Source organism: Aricia agestis, chromosome 1 (assembly GCF_905147365.1).
Source record: "Aricia agestis chromosome 1, ilAriAges1.1, whole genome shotgun sequence".
In the NCBI taxonomy this organism is placed as follows: domain Eukaryota; kingdom Metazoa; phylum Arthropoda; class Insecta; order Lepidoptera; family Lycaenidae; genus Aricia; species Aricia agestis.
In genome coordinates this window covers 13,321,302-13,339,931 of record NC_056406.1, presented here as the reverse complement: position 1 = coordinate 13,339,931, position 18,630 = coordinate 13,321,302, and the positions used below count along the sequence as shown (strand labels likewise).

At 37.4% G+C, this 18,630-nt stretch overlaps 1 protein-coding gene across 2 annotated transcripts in view; it reads left to right on the top strand.

Annotated features, from left to right (window-relative positions):
* Nucleotides 1–12,435, top strand: part of LOC121736765 (protein-glucosylgalactosylhydroxylysine glucosidase-like) — a 40,912-nt gene extending 28,477 nt beyond the window's left edge. Inside the window, exons 10-14 of one of the 2 annotated variants that reach the window (XM_042128257.1) lie at nt 8,841–9,038; nt 9,559–9,727; nt 10,380–10,551; nt 11,177–11,317; nt 12,174–12,435. In XM_042128257.1, coding sequence (XP_041984191.1) covers nt 8,841–9,038; nt 9,559–9,727; nt 10,380–10,551; nt 11,177–11,317; nt 12,174–12,283 — 790 coding nt within the window. In that variant the 3' untranslated portion in view covers nt 12,284–12,435. The remainder of the gene's footprint in view (nt 1–8,840; nt 9,039–9,558; nt 9,728–10,379; nt 10,552–11,176; nt 11,318–12,173) is intronic. The other variant, XM_042128344.1, reaches the window with a different exon arrangement.
* Nucleotides 12,436–18,630: the final 6,195 nt, after the last annotated feature.

The window sequence follows — 18,630 nt, the reverse complement described above, 5'->3', positions numbered from 1 at the left end:
GCATAAGATATGGTCCAAATCAGATAGCATGTTCATAGAAGTGGTGATCTGATGATATAATCCATGAGAAATCGAGGGGACTCGTTGAAATTTATATGGAAAGATAGCGTGATTTGAACTTTTTCAGAAGGACTTCAAGCATACACTACCAAAAAATAGGAATTTGCACTGAAGTATACCCTGGTTCCGAAGGTGCTGTTTAAAACTATTGAATACTTATAGACTGATATAATATGTTCGGGAATTTCGGTGTTGTTTCAACAACTAAAAGCATATTACCTAATATGATGTATCAATTATATTATTCATCATCATCATCACTATAATTATGACATGCATCGTCACATTATGACCTTATTAACGGTATTTCTCATAGTCTTTTACTTCAAAACGCGTGCTTTTATTATTATTCCCCGTTTGTTGACTGATTTTTAAAATTCTTTTGTTAAATTGTTGCTGTATGGGGTATAACCTGAATTTGGTACCATGCTTACGAAAGTGGTGATCTGATTGGAACTCCTGAGTCCAGGATCTTTTTTGGGACACACATAGACACCTCAACTATGTCTTTGATCAATCTTCATATTTTTTTAGTCGGTACCAACTACCAGCTAAGTTCAACGGCAGCGTAAGTTCTATGTGCAATTTACTGCAACCAATTTTCTGAAATCTATAATAAGCATAGCAAGAACTACCTACAAGGAAATAAATAATATTCTATAGCGAGCGTTTTTTTGTAGATCTAGAAAAGGGGAATATTTCCTCCCTATATTATTTTGTTATGTCACATCTCATAGGGCTTAAATCAAAAAATCAAAAATCAAAATCAAAAATATTTTTATTCGGAGTAATTTTTTTACAAAAACTTTACCGAACGTCGATACTACGGTGCCTACCACCGGTTCGGGAACTAACCCGGCGAGAAGAACCGGTGTAAGAAACTCGCACGGGGCCATCTTTTACTAAAAAGATGGAAAATTACAATTTAAAACATATACAGTACAACACGGTCACATTAACCTGACGCACCACTGGAATGTATATAGTCAGCGTTTTCGTCAAAAGATGGCTTAATTTTTTCCAATACCTCTGACAAATGTTAATCTGGGTGCACGGGTGGGAGTGGAATTAGAATATAATTAAAATTTAAGGGGGGCTCCCATACAAAGACACAGCTTTTGGCCTATTTTTTCTCTATAACGGTACGGAACCCTTCGTGCGTGAGTCCGACTCGCACTTGACCAATTTTATTGTAAACATGGTATCGGATTCGGGCAATCTATACAACAAAAAATTATTTTGAAAATCTGACCACAAACAGCAAAGTTAACATTAACTCCTCCTTTTTTGAAAGTCGGTTAAAACAAAGTATCTAAGATGTTGACCAGGAATGTAAGGTATCATCATGCCAAATTTCATTGAAATCGGTCCAGCGCATTCATAGATCAGCCTGTACACACAGACAAACAGACAGAGAAACAAAAATTTCAAAAACAGTTAAAAATGTGTTCTATTACTTTTTAACATGCCCCTGACTCGTTTTTTCAGGTTTATTTTCAATGTACAAAAATTTTACCTCTACGATTTTATTATAAGTACTGTTACCCGCGACTTCGTCCGCGTCGACAAAATGTGATAAGTTAGATACCAAAGACAGAAAATTTTCTACTCTATTACAAAGACAGCAGCAGCCCGTCTGTATGTCCGTCTCAAGGCTGTATCTCAAGAACCGCGCTAGCTAGATAGTTGGCATTTTCATAAACTACGTTTTCTATTGCCACTAAAACTTCATTATAAAGAAAGTAACGTAAATAATTGAAGAAAGCTTCCATACAATTCACGGATTTTTATGCACTTTTCACAATTTCACTTTTAAACGTGGGAGAGCCATGCTTCGGCACGAATGGGCCAGCTCGGCCGGAGAAATACCACGTTCTCACAGAAAACCGGCGTGAAACAGCGCTTGCGCTGTGTTTCGCCGAGTGAGTTTACCGGAGGCCCAATTCCCTACCCTATTCCCTTCCCTACCCTCCCCTATTACCCTATTCCCTCTTAAAAGGTTTTCTGTGAGAACGTGGTATTTCTCCGGTCGAGCCGGCCCATTCGTGCCGAAGCATGGCTCTCCCACGTATAAATTGATGGATATTGCCTGGATGGATATTGACCACTGCGTATCTCAATTCGTTACCGGCCATGGAAATTTTAATGTCAAACTTTACGGATAGCTAAGTTACTAGCATCGGTAGAGCACATATGTAGAAATGGTGGAATATGTACGACCGAAGGCAGTATGTTTGAATAAACCTCTCATCATGTTCTCTGGGAGAGTTTTTTCTGCCAAGACGAAAGAACTACAATGCTAGACAACCTATCAGTGTAAATCTGATGTCGCATATTACGGTGATATCGTGATCAGCGCGTCTTCAAGCGTTTTTGTCACAATTATTATTGGCAACAGTCTAACACAACAAATTTCAATATTAATTTAGCTATACCTAGCTCAGTTACAATTTTTATTACTTATTATAGTTTATTTTCGTGGTGTTTCCCCTAAGTTATTTGACATTCCGTCACTGCAACTTTTTGCGGTCTCCGCTTTGAATACTTAGAAAGAGGAATTACAATTCTTCATACTTCTATTATAATTCCAAACGTCACGTTATCGTGGATGCCGACTTTCACAATAAAATGTTGGGTACGTTAATTTATGCCCTTTTGATTGTACCTATGCACCGTGGACGTTCAGAAGAGTGTGAACGATAAAAAGTTATCGTCGACGGTTTAAAAGCGTCTTCGTATATTTCCATACATTTTACTTCCCTATGTCATCGTTATACCATCGTCCAAAATGATTTAGGAAAAAAAGAAAATGGTTTAGGAACCAGTTTGAGCCTGTCCCTCGGGCTCCCTGAGATCAAATCAAAGGGCTTTCGTAGTTCGATACCGCTGTCAATCCCGGTGACACAGGAGATACAGTGGTGGGAATGTGTGGTGGCCGGTAGGCCAACAGCCAACGCCCATAAAGAAATTACATTGTGGGTAAGTAAGTAAACTACTTCAAGCGTTATTTTGTTCTGGTTTAATTGTCGGTTTTGAATCTAAAGGTAGGTTAAAGAGGGATAGATGCCTACATTAAATCCCGTCTTCTGAAGTCTATCCTCTATCCCCGTTACATGTTCCTTTCCCCTGTCCTGTGGCCCCCATCCCCTGTCCACGCCAAGCGGTCTTCAAAGAAAGGATTTTTCAAAACGATAAGTATTTGAGGTTCAAGTTTCCTGGGTCTTTGATGTAAATTAAAAATATCGTGTGTATGTGTAAATATTTAAATCTCGATTTTAATAACATACATTAACGTGGACGAAGTTACGGGCAACAGCTAGTATACTATAATATTAAAGTTTCATTTAAAAATGATCCTATTAATCAATGACGTGACCGGGTAAATGATTATTAATTACAGGCAAAAATAGTAAATGGTATTTGGTACTACTTCTTGAGCTCGCTACCTTCCGAAGAATCGTTCTCCCACCAAGAGAGATACTATGGACTTAGTCCAACTGGCTTGGCTCGAGGGGGCACATTTGATGATTACGAAGGTAAAATCTTAGTCCACAGAATATTTACTTATTTAATTATTATGGCTAACATTATAATATACTTAAAATGTTTTTTTTCTTGATTTTGATTTCAGGCCACAATTTTTGGGATACGGAAATGTGGATGTTTCCGACCATTCTCCTACTCTACCCTCGATATGGGAAGAAGCTGCTGGAGTATCGACTCGATAACGCCGACGTGGCGGCTGAACTCGCCAAGATCACAGGCAATAAGGGTTACAGGTAGGTACTGTGGAAAAAAGAATATTACTACTAAGTACTATCAGAGAAGTTGATTATAGGCAGATGACGGACCTATACGTAATTTCATAATTTGGTCGTGTTACGTCAAACCCAGCCGTCAATCACCAATCAATCCATAAAGTTAATATACCTAGCGGAATAGAGACACAAAGGCCTGAGCAAGAGAGATGTCACTATCAGTAACACTGCGTGGTAAAAAGAGACGTGTGACACATGACAGCAGCACTCTTTTTTTGACGTCCAGTCGGCACGTGCCGCACGTTGACAATTTAATCTCATAGAAATCATGTTCAATCATGCTTGTGTAAGTGTATACGTATTACGTACACATATTTTACACACAGATGAAACCAATTTCAGTTTCGTTTGACGCCGAGATGTAGCTTCACTCTGCATCCTCTATCGGTTGTATCACGGGGGGTGTTCTGAGAAATTGCTCGGAATCATACCACCTGCAACTTTTCGCCATTGTCCCACGCGAAAAACATACCATCCTCATCACCTTGATGAGTGGCAGTCTTCCACAGTGCGTTTTTCGCGTAACTTTCTGCCGCGCACTGTAAAACTCTGGAACAAACTGTCACCAGCAGTATTTCCGGACCTGCAAACCTTCAAGAAAAGAGCGTATTCCCTCTTAAAAGACTTGCAGCTCTTCTAATGTTGCGAGTGTCCATGGGCGACGGCAGTTGCTTACCATCAGGTGACCCGTTTGCTCGTTTGTCCCCTTATTTAATAAAAATAAAAAGTATAAAACAAAGTCGCTTTTTCCCTCATGTGACATGTCCCTGTGTTCCCTTTAATCTTTAAAACTACGCAACGGATTTTGATGCGGTTTTCATTGATAGATAGAGTGATCATTAAAGAGGAAGGTTTATAAGTATAATGACATTCATTAATTAATAGTGGAGAAATACTGTTATTATTGGGGCTTCTAATGTGATGTCGTAAATAATTACATTTTTTTCCGCTTACATTGAAAACGCAAGCTGAACCCTACGAGATTTATCAAAATAATGTACTAATTAAGTAATAGTATTGTACACTATGAAAAGGTCTGCAGAAAACTCCGCAATAGTACCTATATGTCTATCTCTTATGAATATCCCACAGGGTTCCGTAGACACACGGACGGACAGACCGAAACTAGCGTTCCTTGACGCTAGTTTCGGTCTGTCCGTCCGTCTGTTCGTCTGTCTGTCTGTCCGTCTGTCTGTCTGTCCGCGGTTTTGCTCAACTACAAAGCTGTAATTCGGCATGAATGCACATATGAATGGTGCCGCCAAAATGGTATATTAAAATCTAAAAAAAAAATAATTCTTTTATGGGACCTCCCCTACACATCAAGCAGGGATGATTTTTTTTTGGCGCCCACCCCACCGTGTGGGGTGTCGTTGGATAGGGTTTTTAAAAATATTACGAGTATTTATAGATCATTTTCCGATTAAGGGATCCATTTGTGAAATATAAAGTTTTAAAATGGAAAAAACGGACAGACAGACAGACAGACTTTTCAGTGAGCTGTGAGGTGTGTGATATTATATTATATTTTATACCCGTCCGTGCGAAGCCGGAGCGGGTCGCTAGTTACGAATTACGAATTATTTAGAACTAAGTAGTTTGGTACCTACAGCATCATCTGGCATCATCATCCAATTATTTCTTTGTTGTTTTTGTCTGTTGATCGTTCAATGAGTTCAAGTTTGCGTACTTCTACAAAAAAATATTTACTTACGTTATACTTCAAACTGCGTGAAGCAAAAAAATATACAATTTAGAAAATGTCATTTTATTCGTGTTTTATCGAATACTGAGCAAAGCTCGGTCAAATAGCTAGTATTATTTAAAATGCGAAAGTGAGTCTCTCTGTCTGTTACCTCTTCACGCCTAAGCCGCCGCGCTGCACCGATTTTGCTTAAATTTGACGTATGGTGATACTTTGAATCCCGGGATAGGATATAGGATACTTGTTATCCCGAAAAATGTCCGGTTCCGATGCGATTATCAGGTTCCAAGGACTTAATAAATCTTCTGGCAACGTTGCCTTGTAATGATATTACCGCCAGGTTTCCATGGGAGAGCGCGTACACGGGCGTCGAGGTGACGCAGCCGTGCTGCCCCGAAGTGGCGGAGTTCGAGCAGCACGTCACAGGAGACGTCGCCTTCGCCGCCAGACAGTACCTGGCTGCCACACGCGATGAGCACTGGCTGCAGGTATTGAATTAACCCTAGAAACATAACCTTCGTCCATCTGATGAATACGCGGTACTAAATACGCCATCTCTTTCTAACGCGTGCGCGTATAAACTTGCCTGTTCTTGTCAACTTAGTGTGCACCGCGCTGTTGCAGGCGACACCGGTGTTCAGCGCGTAAGTATTTTGTTTTTTGATTTATTGAGCATCTGTTCATCGTTTCGATGAATGGTTATGGTTTGTGTTAGTTTTGGTGACGGTTTGAAATATTTGCTTGCAGATTTTTGACATGGAGTCTCGACGTGCACTGAGTGATGACACAATTGCGCGATTATTGTTGGAAGAGGATGACACCAACTCGCTGCCGGCTTCTTCGGATGGTGAAAATGAAGACTTTATGGAGGTGGACGACGTGGAAAGCGATCAGCAATATGAACCCTCTGACCAAGAGGACAGTCAGCAAATCCGTCACGGTTCATCACCATCTCACTCACGGGACCACGAGACCGACTCTCAATCACCTCCTGATTTATTGGAAGAGACTTCAGGTACTTCTTCCTGTACTTATCGATGTCGATACGTTCGATCAGATGTGCTCAGTGATGAATTGCAACCGAAAAACTAATCGCTGGCCTATGTGTGTTTTTTACGCAATGCTTAATATATCATGTATCAATGCATACGTGATATATTGTCATAATGCGTCTACCCTAGGACAGAAGATAATGAGTCGTCGAGATTTTATGAAGAAGTTGCATTCCGAACTTGTAGAGCCGTGGCTTAAAATGCGACTTGCCGTTCCAACAATGCCGACTCACGTAAAAACTAAAATTCAGGACATATTAGCCCTGAAAAGGGATGATGGCCCATCTACGTCTACTGCCGACCCTCGACCGACTCAAGCACAATATTTGAATAAAAGGAAGGTTTGCGGTCTATGTTCCTATAAGCAGAGACGCATGACTAAATCATATTGCTCTAAGTGTAACACTGCAATTTGTGGTGAACATAAGGCTGAATTCTGTGTGAATTGCGCTGTGAATAATTAGCTTTTGTATGTTTTTAAGTGTAGAGTTATGCCCTAAGTTTATTTTGGCCAAAGAAAAAAAAGGTATATTTTGTTATTTTTTTTTTAATTTTAATTTTTACGTACCTTATCAACTACGATCTCCTTAAAACTAGTGCCTTACGTTATTATAATAAAAGTAAATAAAGATTTCCTTTTTTTTTAATTATTATGTTTTAATTATAAATAAGACCCTTGTCCCTAAAAAATTATGTAGTAAACAGTTTTAAATTATAACGTTTTAAGTAAAAATTTCATACTTTAAAAAATGTTCATCAATATGATGAATGGTTATGTTTAAAGGGAGCATTAAGAAGGTTATGTCTCTAGGGTTAAGATAATAAACTTAAGTTATATTTGACCAATAAAGTTAACACTTACTAGTTATTAGTTATATGATGCGAACATAAGAAGAGGGTGAGTGGTGACCACTCAATCCCACGAATTTTGTCCTCTTCTTACTTGCTTGATTATTTTAGGCCTTGTACAAGGAATCGTCAACAGAGTATTTGTTTTGAGCTTGTATTGTGTTCTCTGAGGATACTGAGTTAATAGTATTTTTCTAGCACGGCGGCTGCTCCATCGTGACGAACATCGCAGAGTTTTGGGCTTCGCGTGCCGTCCTCAACTGCACGACAGGATTCTATGATATAGAAAGTAAGTATTCGATATTATCGTAGATATTATCTTAATTGATCTGAAACTGTATCTATGTATTATATTTACTTATGTACTCACCGACAAATCGATTTATGTAAGTCAGCAGTACGAGAAGAATCTCAAAACTCTATACATTGGTCAAAATCGGTGTCTTGGCCATTTTGTTATTCGTCAGACTTTGAAGTATTACTTTTCTGTTGTACTTAATTAAACTTTTATTTTAAAATGGCCAGGCCACCGATTTTGACTAATGTGTAGAGTTTTTTATAGATTCTTCTCGTACGGTTGACATATTATCATATTATTATCAAGTATTTTTCCACGCTTTAGTGTTAAATTAAGGATTTTAGATTTAGGGCTGAGTATAAGGTTAGAAACTTGGCTCTACATGATATCTCACTAATTATTAAAACTATGAACTATAAGTTCTCATCTTGGCAACATTTTTACATGAAAATGTTTTGGTGGGATTAATGTTTATCAGAAGAAATTGATTCCTAGGTAGTTGAAAGACGTACCTACCTCGTTTGTTCAGCTTATGTCAATTCAATGTTAGCTGTGATCGGTCGGAAGAGTTTGCCTAAGTAACGCGATGCGCGACCATAATAATTTATTACGGTCCGTCACCTGCCTAGGATTCAACTTCTCTGATAGTACATTTATTTGACGAAAGAAAGATTTTTCTTTCTCTTTCTTCCATTCTACAGATGTGATGGGACCCGACGAGGACCACAGCAACGTTCACAAACGTCGTCGCTGGGTATTCACTATATTTAGCCGAGTAAGTATCTTAACTAAACGGTAAAAGCTACTACAGTACCCTGGTCCCTGTACCTGTATAAACTTACCTATACTAACTTGACCGAAGAGCGGCATAAGTGCCTGTGCGAAAACTAAAGCAAAATATTGCTACGAACATTGAGAAGTATTATTGTTCAAAGCGCCTGATGTTTTAAATAGGCAATATAATATTATCTTTGGCATCTGCTAACAATAAATCAAAGTATAGCAGTGACGGGTACATGAGAAATGCCTCAAAAAACAATAATATTATTATGTTCCAGGTATGTAGCCTGTTTGTGTAAATCCTACTACATGGCACGAGAGCCGGAAAGGTGGACTGACATCGCCTGGAGCCTGGCCCTACCTTACGATACCGTCCTGGACTACCATCCTCAATACGAAGGCTACACCAGGGGAGAGCCTATAAAGCAGGCGGATGCTGTACTCCTTGGCTTCCCATTGCAGTATCCAATGAATGTGTAAGTAGGTATAAGTTATAACACGAAAGGATTAACTGTGGCCCCGAGTCCTGAATTAATGACTTTGTACTATCAGAGAAGTTGATTCCTAGGCAGATGGCGGACCTAAGTAATTTGGTCGCGTTACGTCAAACTCATCCAACCGACCACAGCTAACATTGACTTGACATAAGCCGATCAGATGACGTAGGTCCGTCAACTGCCTTGGAATCAATTTCCTCTATAATGGTAGATACATTATTTAATTTTCGACGATTAACAGCCGTTTGTGGTCCGATTTTCAAAATTATTTTTTTGTTGTATAGGGTTTAATCTTCTAAAGTGCCAGTACATGGTCAGTACCTTCAAAAATTACAAAGTCAGCAGATAAATACTTTTCTTGATACTTGTTTTTCTTATCTTGCCGTGGTTTGGTTCCCGTAACACAAATATTTAGCACGGGACCAGGCGGACGTAGTGTAAAGCGTCCAAAGGTTTTGCCTTCAATGTTTAACTTACAACAATTTGTGTCGAATTCTAGCTCAACACGAGCGAACGATTTAGCATACTACGAGTCGGTGACACGCGAGAACGGACCAGCCATGACGGACAGCATGCACACGGTGGGCATGCTGCAGCTGGACGACGCCGTGCATGCCGAACAGCTCTTCAACAAGAGCTACATGCACAACGTTAGAGAACCGTTTAAGGTGGACCCAAAATCCTTAATAGCTACGTAGTATTAACATGTCAAAAACATCAAAATTCTAAAATATAGTATGGAACGATTGCTTTAAAATATTTTCAGGCGGTCAGGGCGGTCTTATAAAAGAGAGCCTCATCTATTATACTACTTAATAATATTACTTATACTTAAGTGAGAAAGTATAATATCGTGTCTGTCTTTTGGCTCTTCGCGCTTACATTGCGGAACAAATTTTCATATTTAATACTTTTATACTATACATAATATATTTAAGATTTTTATTATTATGATACACATATTATTTAATTACACATCCATGACCCAGGAACTTTAAAAAATTTTAATTCCGTCGGCGGGATTCGAACCCGCGACACCCGGCTAGAGCTACTAACAGGCAATAGCCCACCAACTGAGCCACAGAGGTCGTCAATAAACACCTAAGCATTTTGATCGGATTGCCGAGCCTTGCACTTGTAATAATGATTTCATGACACAGCTGATTTGCTTACTTGTTTGTCACAATTCAAGCGCCACTCATCGTCATGTGCTGATGCAGCTAAATAACCACAGCTAATGACTTAAAAAGATTATCACCTACTAGCAAAACGTTAAGCTAGCAATGATGTCATTCTGTAGCTGACGTTTCTCGTTCATAGATTTGGAGCGAGCTCCGGAGTCCAAATGTTGGCGCCGTGAACTTCCTCACTGGCATGGGCGGTTTCCTCCAGTCTCTGGTCTTCGGGTACGCTGGCATCAGTCTAAATCTCGACACGTTGAAAATAACCAAACCTCAGCTACCGCCTGCGTCAACTAAGTTTACTATTAAAGGTTTGTAGAGAATTAGAATCCTATTCACCCTTACGTTACTTGCCAATAGTAATTAAATAAATAAATAAACGTTTATTCAACAAAAATTTAAAAATTGCATAAACTACAATACAAACAATCAAGATTTTTAAAACAATAATACAGAATAGACAAATACAAGGAAGGTAACTGGGTAAAACAAAAGCACAAAAAACAACAAATTCACAAAATAAAATAAATTGGTAGTAAAATAGATTAGTGTAGGTACGTAATGCTCAAACCGTCGAAATGGAATCCGCTCAGGTTCATTGACTGTGGATTTCACAGCCCCTGATATTCTGTGGACCCATTTTTGGACCCATTATTTTAATTTTTAGCTATAATATTCTATCAGAGAAGTTGATTTACGAATAAGGCAGGCAGATGGTAGGCATATTGCGGACTTGTATTTTTAATCAGGTTTCAAGTCAATTATGGTTGTGAACTGTCGGCTGGACTTGACATAGCCGGGCTAAATCACGTAGATAAGTGTCCACAATCTGTGCGAATCAATTTCTCTGATAGTACAATAAATCCTATCTAGCCCATAAATCCTAACCGCACCTTATGACCTAGTCGGCCACATAACTTTACTTCTATATTACAGGTATCAAGTATTTGGGCGCAAGCTTGACCCTGGACATTGGTGACCCAGACACGACCCTGAAGGTGTCTGGTGTGGACGAGAACTGGCCCCTCATCATGGACAACGGAAAGTACAATGTCACACTGGTGCCAGGAATGACTGGTAAGACTGACACTTAAATTTTACTTCTCTTAGGTCCTGTTTCACCACTTCCTGGTAAGTTCCGGAAGAATATCTACAACTTATCTGACAGATTCTTCATAGTCTTTCTGTTAGATAAGTTGTGGATAGCCTACTGCCTAACCGGCACTTATCAGGAAGTGGTGAAACAGACCCTTTAACTAGAAGAAAACTTTAAATATTTGTAGGTACTTTTCTCAGTAGAAATAACTTGAAACTCTTTTTAAAGAAAGAAAAAAAAAGTAAGTACTTACAGCATTTTACTAAACTATAGACTAACAACAACAATTAATACTAACTTAGGTAACACCAAATTGGTTTCCATTCAGTACTGATGCCTGTTGCGAATGGATTTGTGTTGTTTTTAAATATTAGCCATTGTATCCTTGATTTCCGTGCTAAAGGATAACTTTTTGGACTTAATTTATTAACATTTAACACCCAAAAGTCAACCGGAAGGTAACTCAATTAAAGTAGAGACTAGAGTACCATAGAGTGCGTATTATTAACTACAAAATACCAATTTTTATATATTAAATTGAATGTTACAAGTTATAACTTTATGAAAATGGCTTTCCGAAGAATGCGTCATTGGTAATTAACATTGGTACGAATGGTTCACTGTCTTCTAAGGGTTGATTCAGACCGCAACGCGACGCGTAGATGCATTTCTAAATTAGTATGGATTTGACAGATTCGCAAGACGTCTGACGCAATTGAAATCTGTCAAATCCATACAAATTTAGAAATGCATCTACGCGTCGCGTTGCGGTATGAATCAACCCTAAGAAACATACAAAAAAACATTTTGATATGAATATTTTTTTTGATGTTTCAGTGACTCTAAAAGGCCAGGGACCGTTCGTGATCCGCTCCGTGCCGTGGAAGGACTGCCAGCTGCCCGCAGACACCATCGGTCACAACTACCTTCGGCCGATAGGAACATAGCAGTCATTGTGGATACTATAAGTCCCTACTCTTCCCTATTCTCCTTTCTTACCCTTCCTTACCCTCCCCGATTCCTTCTTAAAAGGCCGGCAACGCACCTGCAGCTCTTCTGATGCTGCGAGTGTCCATGGGCGACGGAAGTTGCTTTCCATCAGGTGACCCGTTTGCTCGTTCCTTACTTAAAAGTTAAAACTATTTATTTTACTATCTAGTTTAATAATTAGTTATTGTAGATGTGATAGAATTTGTGTCATATCTTAAAATAAATTAATAATTTTTAAATAAATAATAATAATAATTATTAAGAATTTTTATTATTATTTGAATCTATAAAGAATGAAGTGAATGAATTGAAGATATTTCTCTAGCGTTTTGTAACCGAAATGCAAATAAATACCCTAATTATAGTCAGTCTGTATTTCAGTAGTGGCGTAACTATAGGGTGGCAGGACTAGCAAAATGCCCCGGCCCAAGAGGCCGTGAGGTGTGAGGTAAGAACTTTTTGAAATTTTTACTGATAGGGCCCCATCAATTTGCTACAGGCCCCGGATGTTATAGTTACGCCACTGTATTTCACCAGGCTGTATTTTTTTAACGGCCGTTCCCAATATTTGATCTATCTCTGGTTTTGCCCTACTAGAAATAGGAATAGCTCACAATTGACATAAAATGTATGTCTCTAATGTCAATTGTGAGCTATTCCTATCTCTAGTACGGCAAAACCAGAGATAGATCAAATATTGGGAACGGCCGTAAGGGTCTATGTTGTCCCACTGCTGGGCAAAGGCCTCGCCCAAAGTCCTCCAGTTTGGCAGCTTTTATGTCGACGTCATTTTATTAATTTAATTAAATTGCTGCTACCTGTCTGTTGCCGCTATAAGTTATAACATAATATACAGCAGAATAACGGCCGTTCCTAATATTCAATCTATCTCTGGTTTGACATACAACCGATCGCAGATATCATTGAATTGACATAAAATATATGTCTCTAATGTCTAATGTGAGCTATTCCTATCTCTAGTAGGGCAAAACTAGAGATAGATCAAATATTGGGAACGGCCGTAAGACAATATCTGTGTACTAAAGATTGTTGATTGTTATCAGACTTATACTAATGAGGTCAAAGGTACCGCTTATTTTTTACCGCTTATTGACAATTTTCAATGAATAGATCATTATTATCAACTTTCCCGATGAGATAAGTATTATAAGGAATGTAAACTTAGCCAAAGTGCATTTAGTACATATTAAGTAACATATATTTTAAAACCAGACAGTATAATGAAATATACAAATGCCTAATAAAATAATAATGATCAAACATAATATGAAATAGCATAATAATACACGTATTAAATATTTGTTGCTGAATCAGCCAGACGCAGCTCAGCGTCGAATTTCGAAACCTGTCTTTGAGTAAGGAATTAGTAATGTTATGTCTGAGCTATGAACTCTGTGGTGGGTCTAGACTCTAGACTCTAGTATCTCAGGTTACCTATCCTAATATAAGAGTTAATATTACTTATTTCTAGGTTACAAAATTTGGTGTTACCTAGAAGTAAGTCACCGATAACATTCACGAAATCACTTTTAAGCCTGAAAAGTTTTATCACGTAAGTTGCTAAATAGAAACATCACGTGAGACGGCTCCCTAGTTGTACTTACCATCAAAGAAATTGATTTTAAATAGACAGATGACTTACATAGGTACGTAACTTCTTTGGTCGGATTATGTGAAGGTCAGTTAACAGATCACGAGTGTACTTGACAAATCTCTACCAAAAAACGAGTCGTTCGCTGTTTCGGACCACAGATGTTTCATACCGCGGTATGAAATAGGTCTTCGCTGTTTCGAACCGCGCGCGGTACGAATCGGACAATTCAAAAACAGTACTTGGCCGTTTCATACCGCGGTATCATTTGTGGTGCGAAAAAGCGAAAGACCGCAAAAAACGTAGGTCCGCCAAAAGGTCCGCCATTTGCATATTATGAATCAATTTCCTGTGTAAAAAAATTATAGTACTTACAAAATATTTTGCATGATTCCCTCCCCTTATAATATGGGACAACTCCGACCTTTGATTCTGTGATATTCGTTATCGCTTGGAATGTGAAATGAGGTAAATCTCAAGACCTCTGTGTGTCGTACATAAAAATATTGCGCCATCAGTGACGCAAATGTTCGACGACAAAAAACCCCGTCCGCCGCTACTCTTGAGTTAAGATAATAGATAAATATTGATTTTATTTTGTTTCCTTTGGAATCGCAATCCATAGGTGATAGGTATAATATGTACATACTACAGGAACTTATTATCTTAACTTATTGCTAATAATATAACTGCGAAAGTGTGGATGTCTGTAACCTTATTTACACTTAACCTGCTGAATGTAATATTACTGAATTTGATGAAATTGATATGGAAATATTTGGAAAAAAGAGAAGGAACATACCTAGGGTAATTTTGATCATGGAAAAATTGTCCTACACGATGTATATGCGTGAGTTATTAACTCGGTACCTAATAACCTAACATGTATCATCAATCATCATACGTTTTAACAGGTCTACTTTGATTTTTATGTTCTCAGAATTTAATAGTGTCTATCATATTCCCTCCTTAAACTATTTTAGGTGTCAAGCATCCGTATCGTCTAACATTACTATAAGATAAGACCATGCTGGCGTTTGGTATTTAAAAATATACTATTATATTCAAAATTGGTATTGTACAATACTCTTTTTGAATAACAATTGCTTAGAATTATTATTGGTTTAGGGCTGTATTTCACTGGGACACCATGACAGCGCAATTAGTCGACGCTACCAATAAAATGTTCAGAGATAGAGCGCAATCAAACAGACACCATGGTAAGAGCCCCCGCAGACCAGACTTTTAGTCGGCCGATAGTTTGACGAAATTGGGGTTTCAGTACATTATTATCGGCCGATACAAATCGTTTATTGTACCCACCTTCATAAATCATACATCTTCGTACTGATTAAGCTTTCGACTAAACTATCGGCCGACTAAAAGTCTGTAGTCTGCGGGGGCTCTAACTCTCAGTAGAGCTAGGCGACTAACTATTATTTCCTATTTAGTTGGTAGAGATGACTGATTACGTTATCATTGTGTCCGATGAAATATAGCTAGTTTATGTACCTACCTGAAAACTGAAAACCTACCTAATGGCTACGTCGTGCCACGTGCATGGAAAATCTGCAAAAAATGTGCTTAATCACATTGCAAAAGGCATAAAATCAGTTAAGACAAGTAATTTACGTAATAATTAGCAATATCGCACACGTTTCCGATAATAATTGCACCGAAACAAATATTTTGATTTATGTCACGATTCACGAACGCATTACGTAATACGAAAGCATTTTGCGGCAGCTTCAATGCCGAGGCGAAAATTATTTTACTATGTACAATTGTACACGTTTTCCGCAAATTAATTTGCACAGAAATTTGTTAATCACAGAAACGGTACATATTCCGTGATAATCAGTATTGTTTGTTTATTCGCGGGACTAAAAGTTAAAAGAATTACTTATAGGTTTATAGGTATCCATAATCGTGAATCGGTTTATTGTGAACAGTAGCTCCACCATTAGTTTAAAGCTATAGTATTTATCGATACTCGATACCGGCTACGTAAATATTTAGTATGGCGATTTTAGTTCTGAGGAGGCGCTGTAAAATTTGCCATACTAAAAATTTACGGTAGTCGGTATCGAGTATCGATAAAAACTATAGCTTAAAACTCATGGTAGAGCTACTGGTAACAGACAGTCAGATACTTGACCAAGTAACTCAGCTTGAAACAGTTCTAAAAATAAGTCTCAAAGCTTCTAATCTCATAAAATAATATTTCAAACTTTCTAAAGCCCCTCTTAGGTGAAGATGCTTACAGACGTTAACCAGCATCTTTAAAAATAGCTGCAGTTGGAGCACATACTACACCCATATTAAGTTCATCATGGGAGTCCGCAGTGTGCAGCAACATAATATATTTTTTATGATGGAATTTTCTCAAACGTTGTCTTTTGCCGCTAGTGCTATAACAATATCAAGGGGCGAACTTAGACCTAACCTAGATAAAGAAAAACTGGATTATAGAGAAAACTATTTAAACTAACTTTTGTAAAAGCGGGTAACGTAACATCTATGGTTAAAATCATATGGTCACAACTCACAACTCACAAACCTTTGAACTTGGCAGTTCACATTTTGTGTCTCGCCTTGAAATAAGTAGCAGCACGGTTAAATGTATTACTAAATATATACTACATATTTTATTCAAGTAGAGTCGCCATGCAATAAACCTGTCGACTGTCGCTGACGCCGTACTGCAAATTAAATAATTTAAATTACGATTAACGACATTGGTATTGACGGAAGCTGACAACAGTGAACCCGACTTCCGTGCATTTCCCCTCTCCCTACAGGAAATACCCTAACTAATTGACGTTGGAAGTAAGCGCTACATGTCATAAATGTACCCTAGTGTTAGTATCACGGAGCTAATACAAAGCTTGTATTAGCTCCGTGGTTAGTATATTCTAGTAAAGTACATTATACATGATTGTGACGTAGGGGCACAGAATACAGAATAAAATCTGTATTCTGTGCGTAGAGGTTGATTTTTGTGTGCCGATTCTATCTTATTTACGCCCTAGGGCTTTTTAACTTCAAACTTAAAAAAACTTTATTGCTTTTCGGGTTATATTCACAAAATTCAGTGTTATAAAATCTACTTACTACTGATTTTAGTAATATTTTAAGAGGAGTAGCAGATTTTAGTAAAACATATTTTAAGTGACTGTTTAATAAACATGGAGTTTATTAGACGGCGATTAGGCCAATTTTTCACATGTAGACGTCAAAGTACGATTATACAAGGATGTAAAGGTGTTAACGTTATTAAATACAAAACATGTATTTGATTCATTATAAAAAGGCAAATAGGTAACCTTTGGTTTTAAATAACAACAATCTTAATAGTAACAACATTCCAACGTTTTAAAATATTTAGGGCCTGTTTCACCGCTTCCTGATAAGGCTATCCACCACTTAATTTGACAGATGAAGTATGGAAAATCTGTCAAATAACACTATCGGGCACCTTATCAGGAAGCGGTGAAACAGGCCATCAAAATAGCTTACAAATATAAAATATCCCCCTTACTAATAAACGCTGTATAAGCTTTGAATCTATACAGTGTTTTGTCTTCTTCAATCCAATTAAAAATGACATGACAGGAACAAAACACTGTATAACTATTCAAAGCTTATACAACGTTTATTAGTAAGGGGGCTTGTGTTTAAAGAGGTTGTAAAATTATATTTTGTCCTTATCTGTTGAGCTTATTCTCCAGTATATCAGATACGAACAAAACACAACAATGTCTGTATACACAGTATGATTTTATTGACAAAAGGGTAAGTACACACACACATGTATTGTATACCTTTCTTAATATTGTTCATTCATACCATACCTTTTTTTAACCGACTTCCAAAAAGGAGGAAATACGTTCGTCTGTGCATACATTTTTTTAGTAAGTAATAAGTAAGTATTTACAATATTATGTAACTTGCCTTATGTAATTCAATATAAATATTCATAATATGTACTAATCGATAGTTATAAATTATAATAATGACGATAATTAAAAAGTAAAGCTGATCTAACTAGCCCAGCTAGTTACCCATTGAAGGGATGAGGTAAAGAATGGAATGGCTAATCAAAATAATGTAGTAAAAATACTTAAACCTAACATGTATTCTATAACATATTTAATTTGGTCTATCAAGATTCTGGTAATATGTTTTATAATAATTATATTATAATAGCATAAATATTATACTTAAGTAATAATAATTATATAATGTCATGACTCATGAGTCATGAGATTCCCAATAAAGCACATACAGACACAGAGATAAAGGCTACATGAATAATTATAATTATAATAATTATAAAAATTATTGCAAATTATTTTTGGCCAGAAATAAGAATATTGGCCGATAGCTCAACAACGAATGAAGTCCATCATTATACTTAAATCGCTGTCGAGGTTAGTCTCCATTTTCATCAAATAAATTGGATTTAATCTCAATTTTTGTTATCTCTTTTGAATAGTCTGTGCAAAAGAGAGTTAATTACGGCACCATTATCTATATGTAGACATAATATCATATACAAAGAGAGCGAGAGAAATTAAATAAACATCATAATCACAAAATATAAATTAAATTCGAAAACATGCATGGCATTAACGCTAGATCTAAATTCGGAAAAATGTAAAATTTCTAACCTAGTTTTGTAGAAATTAC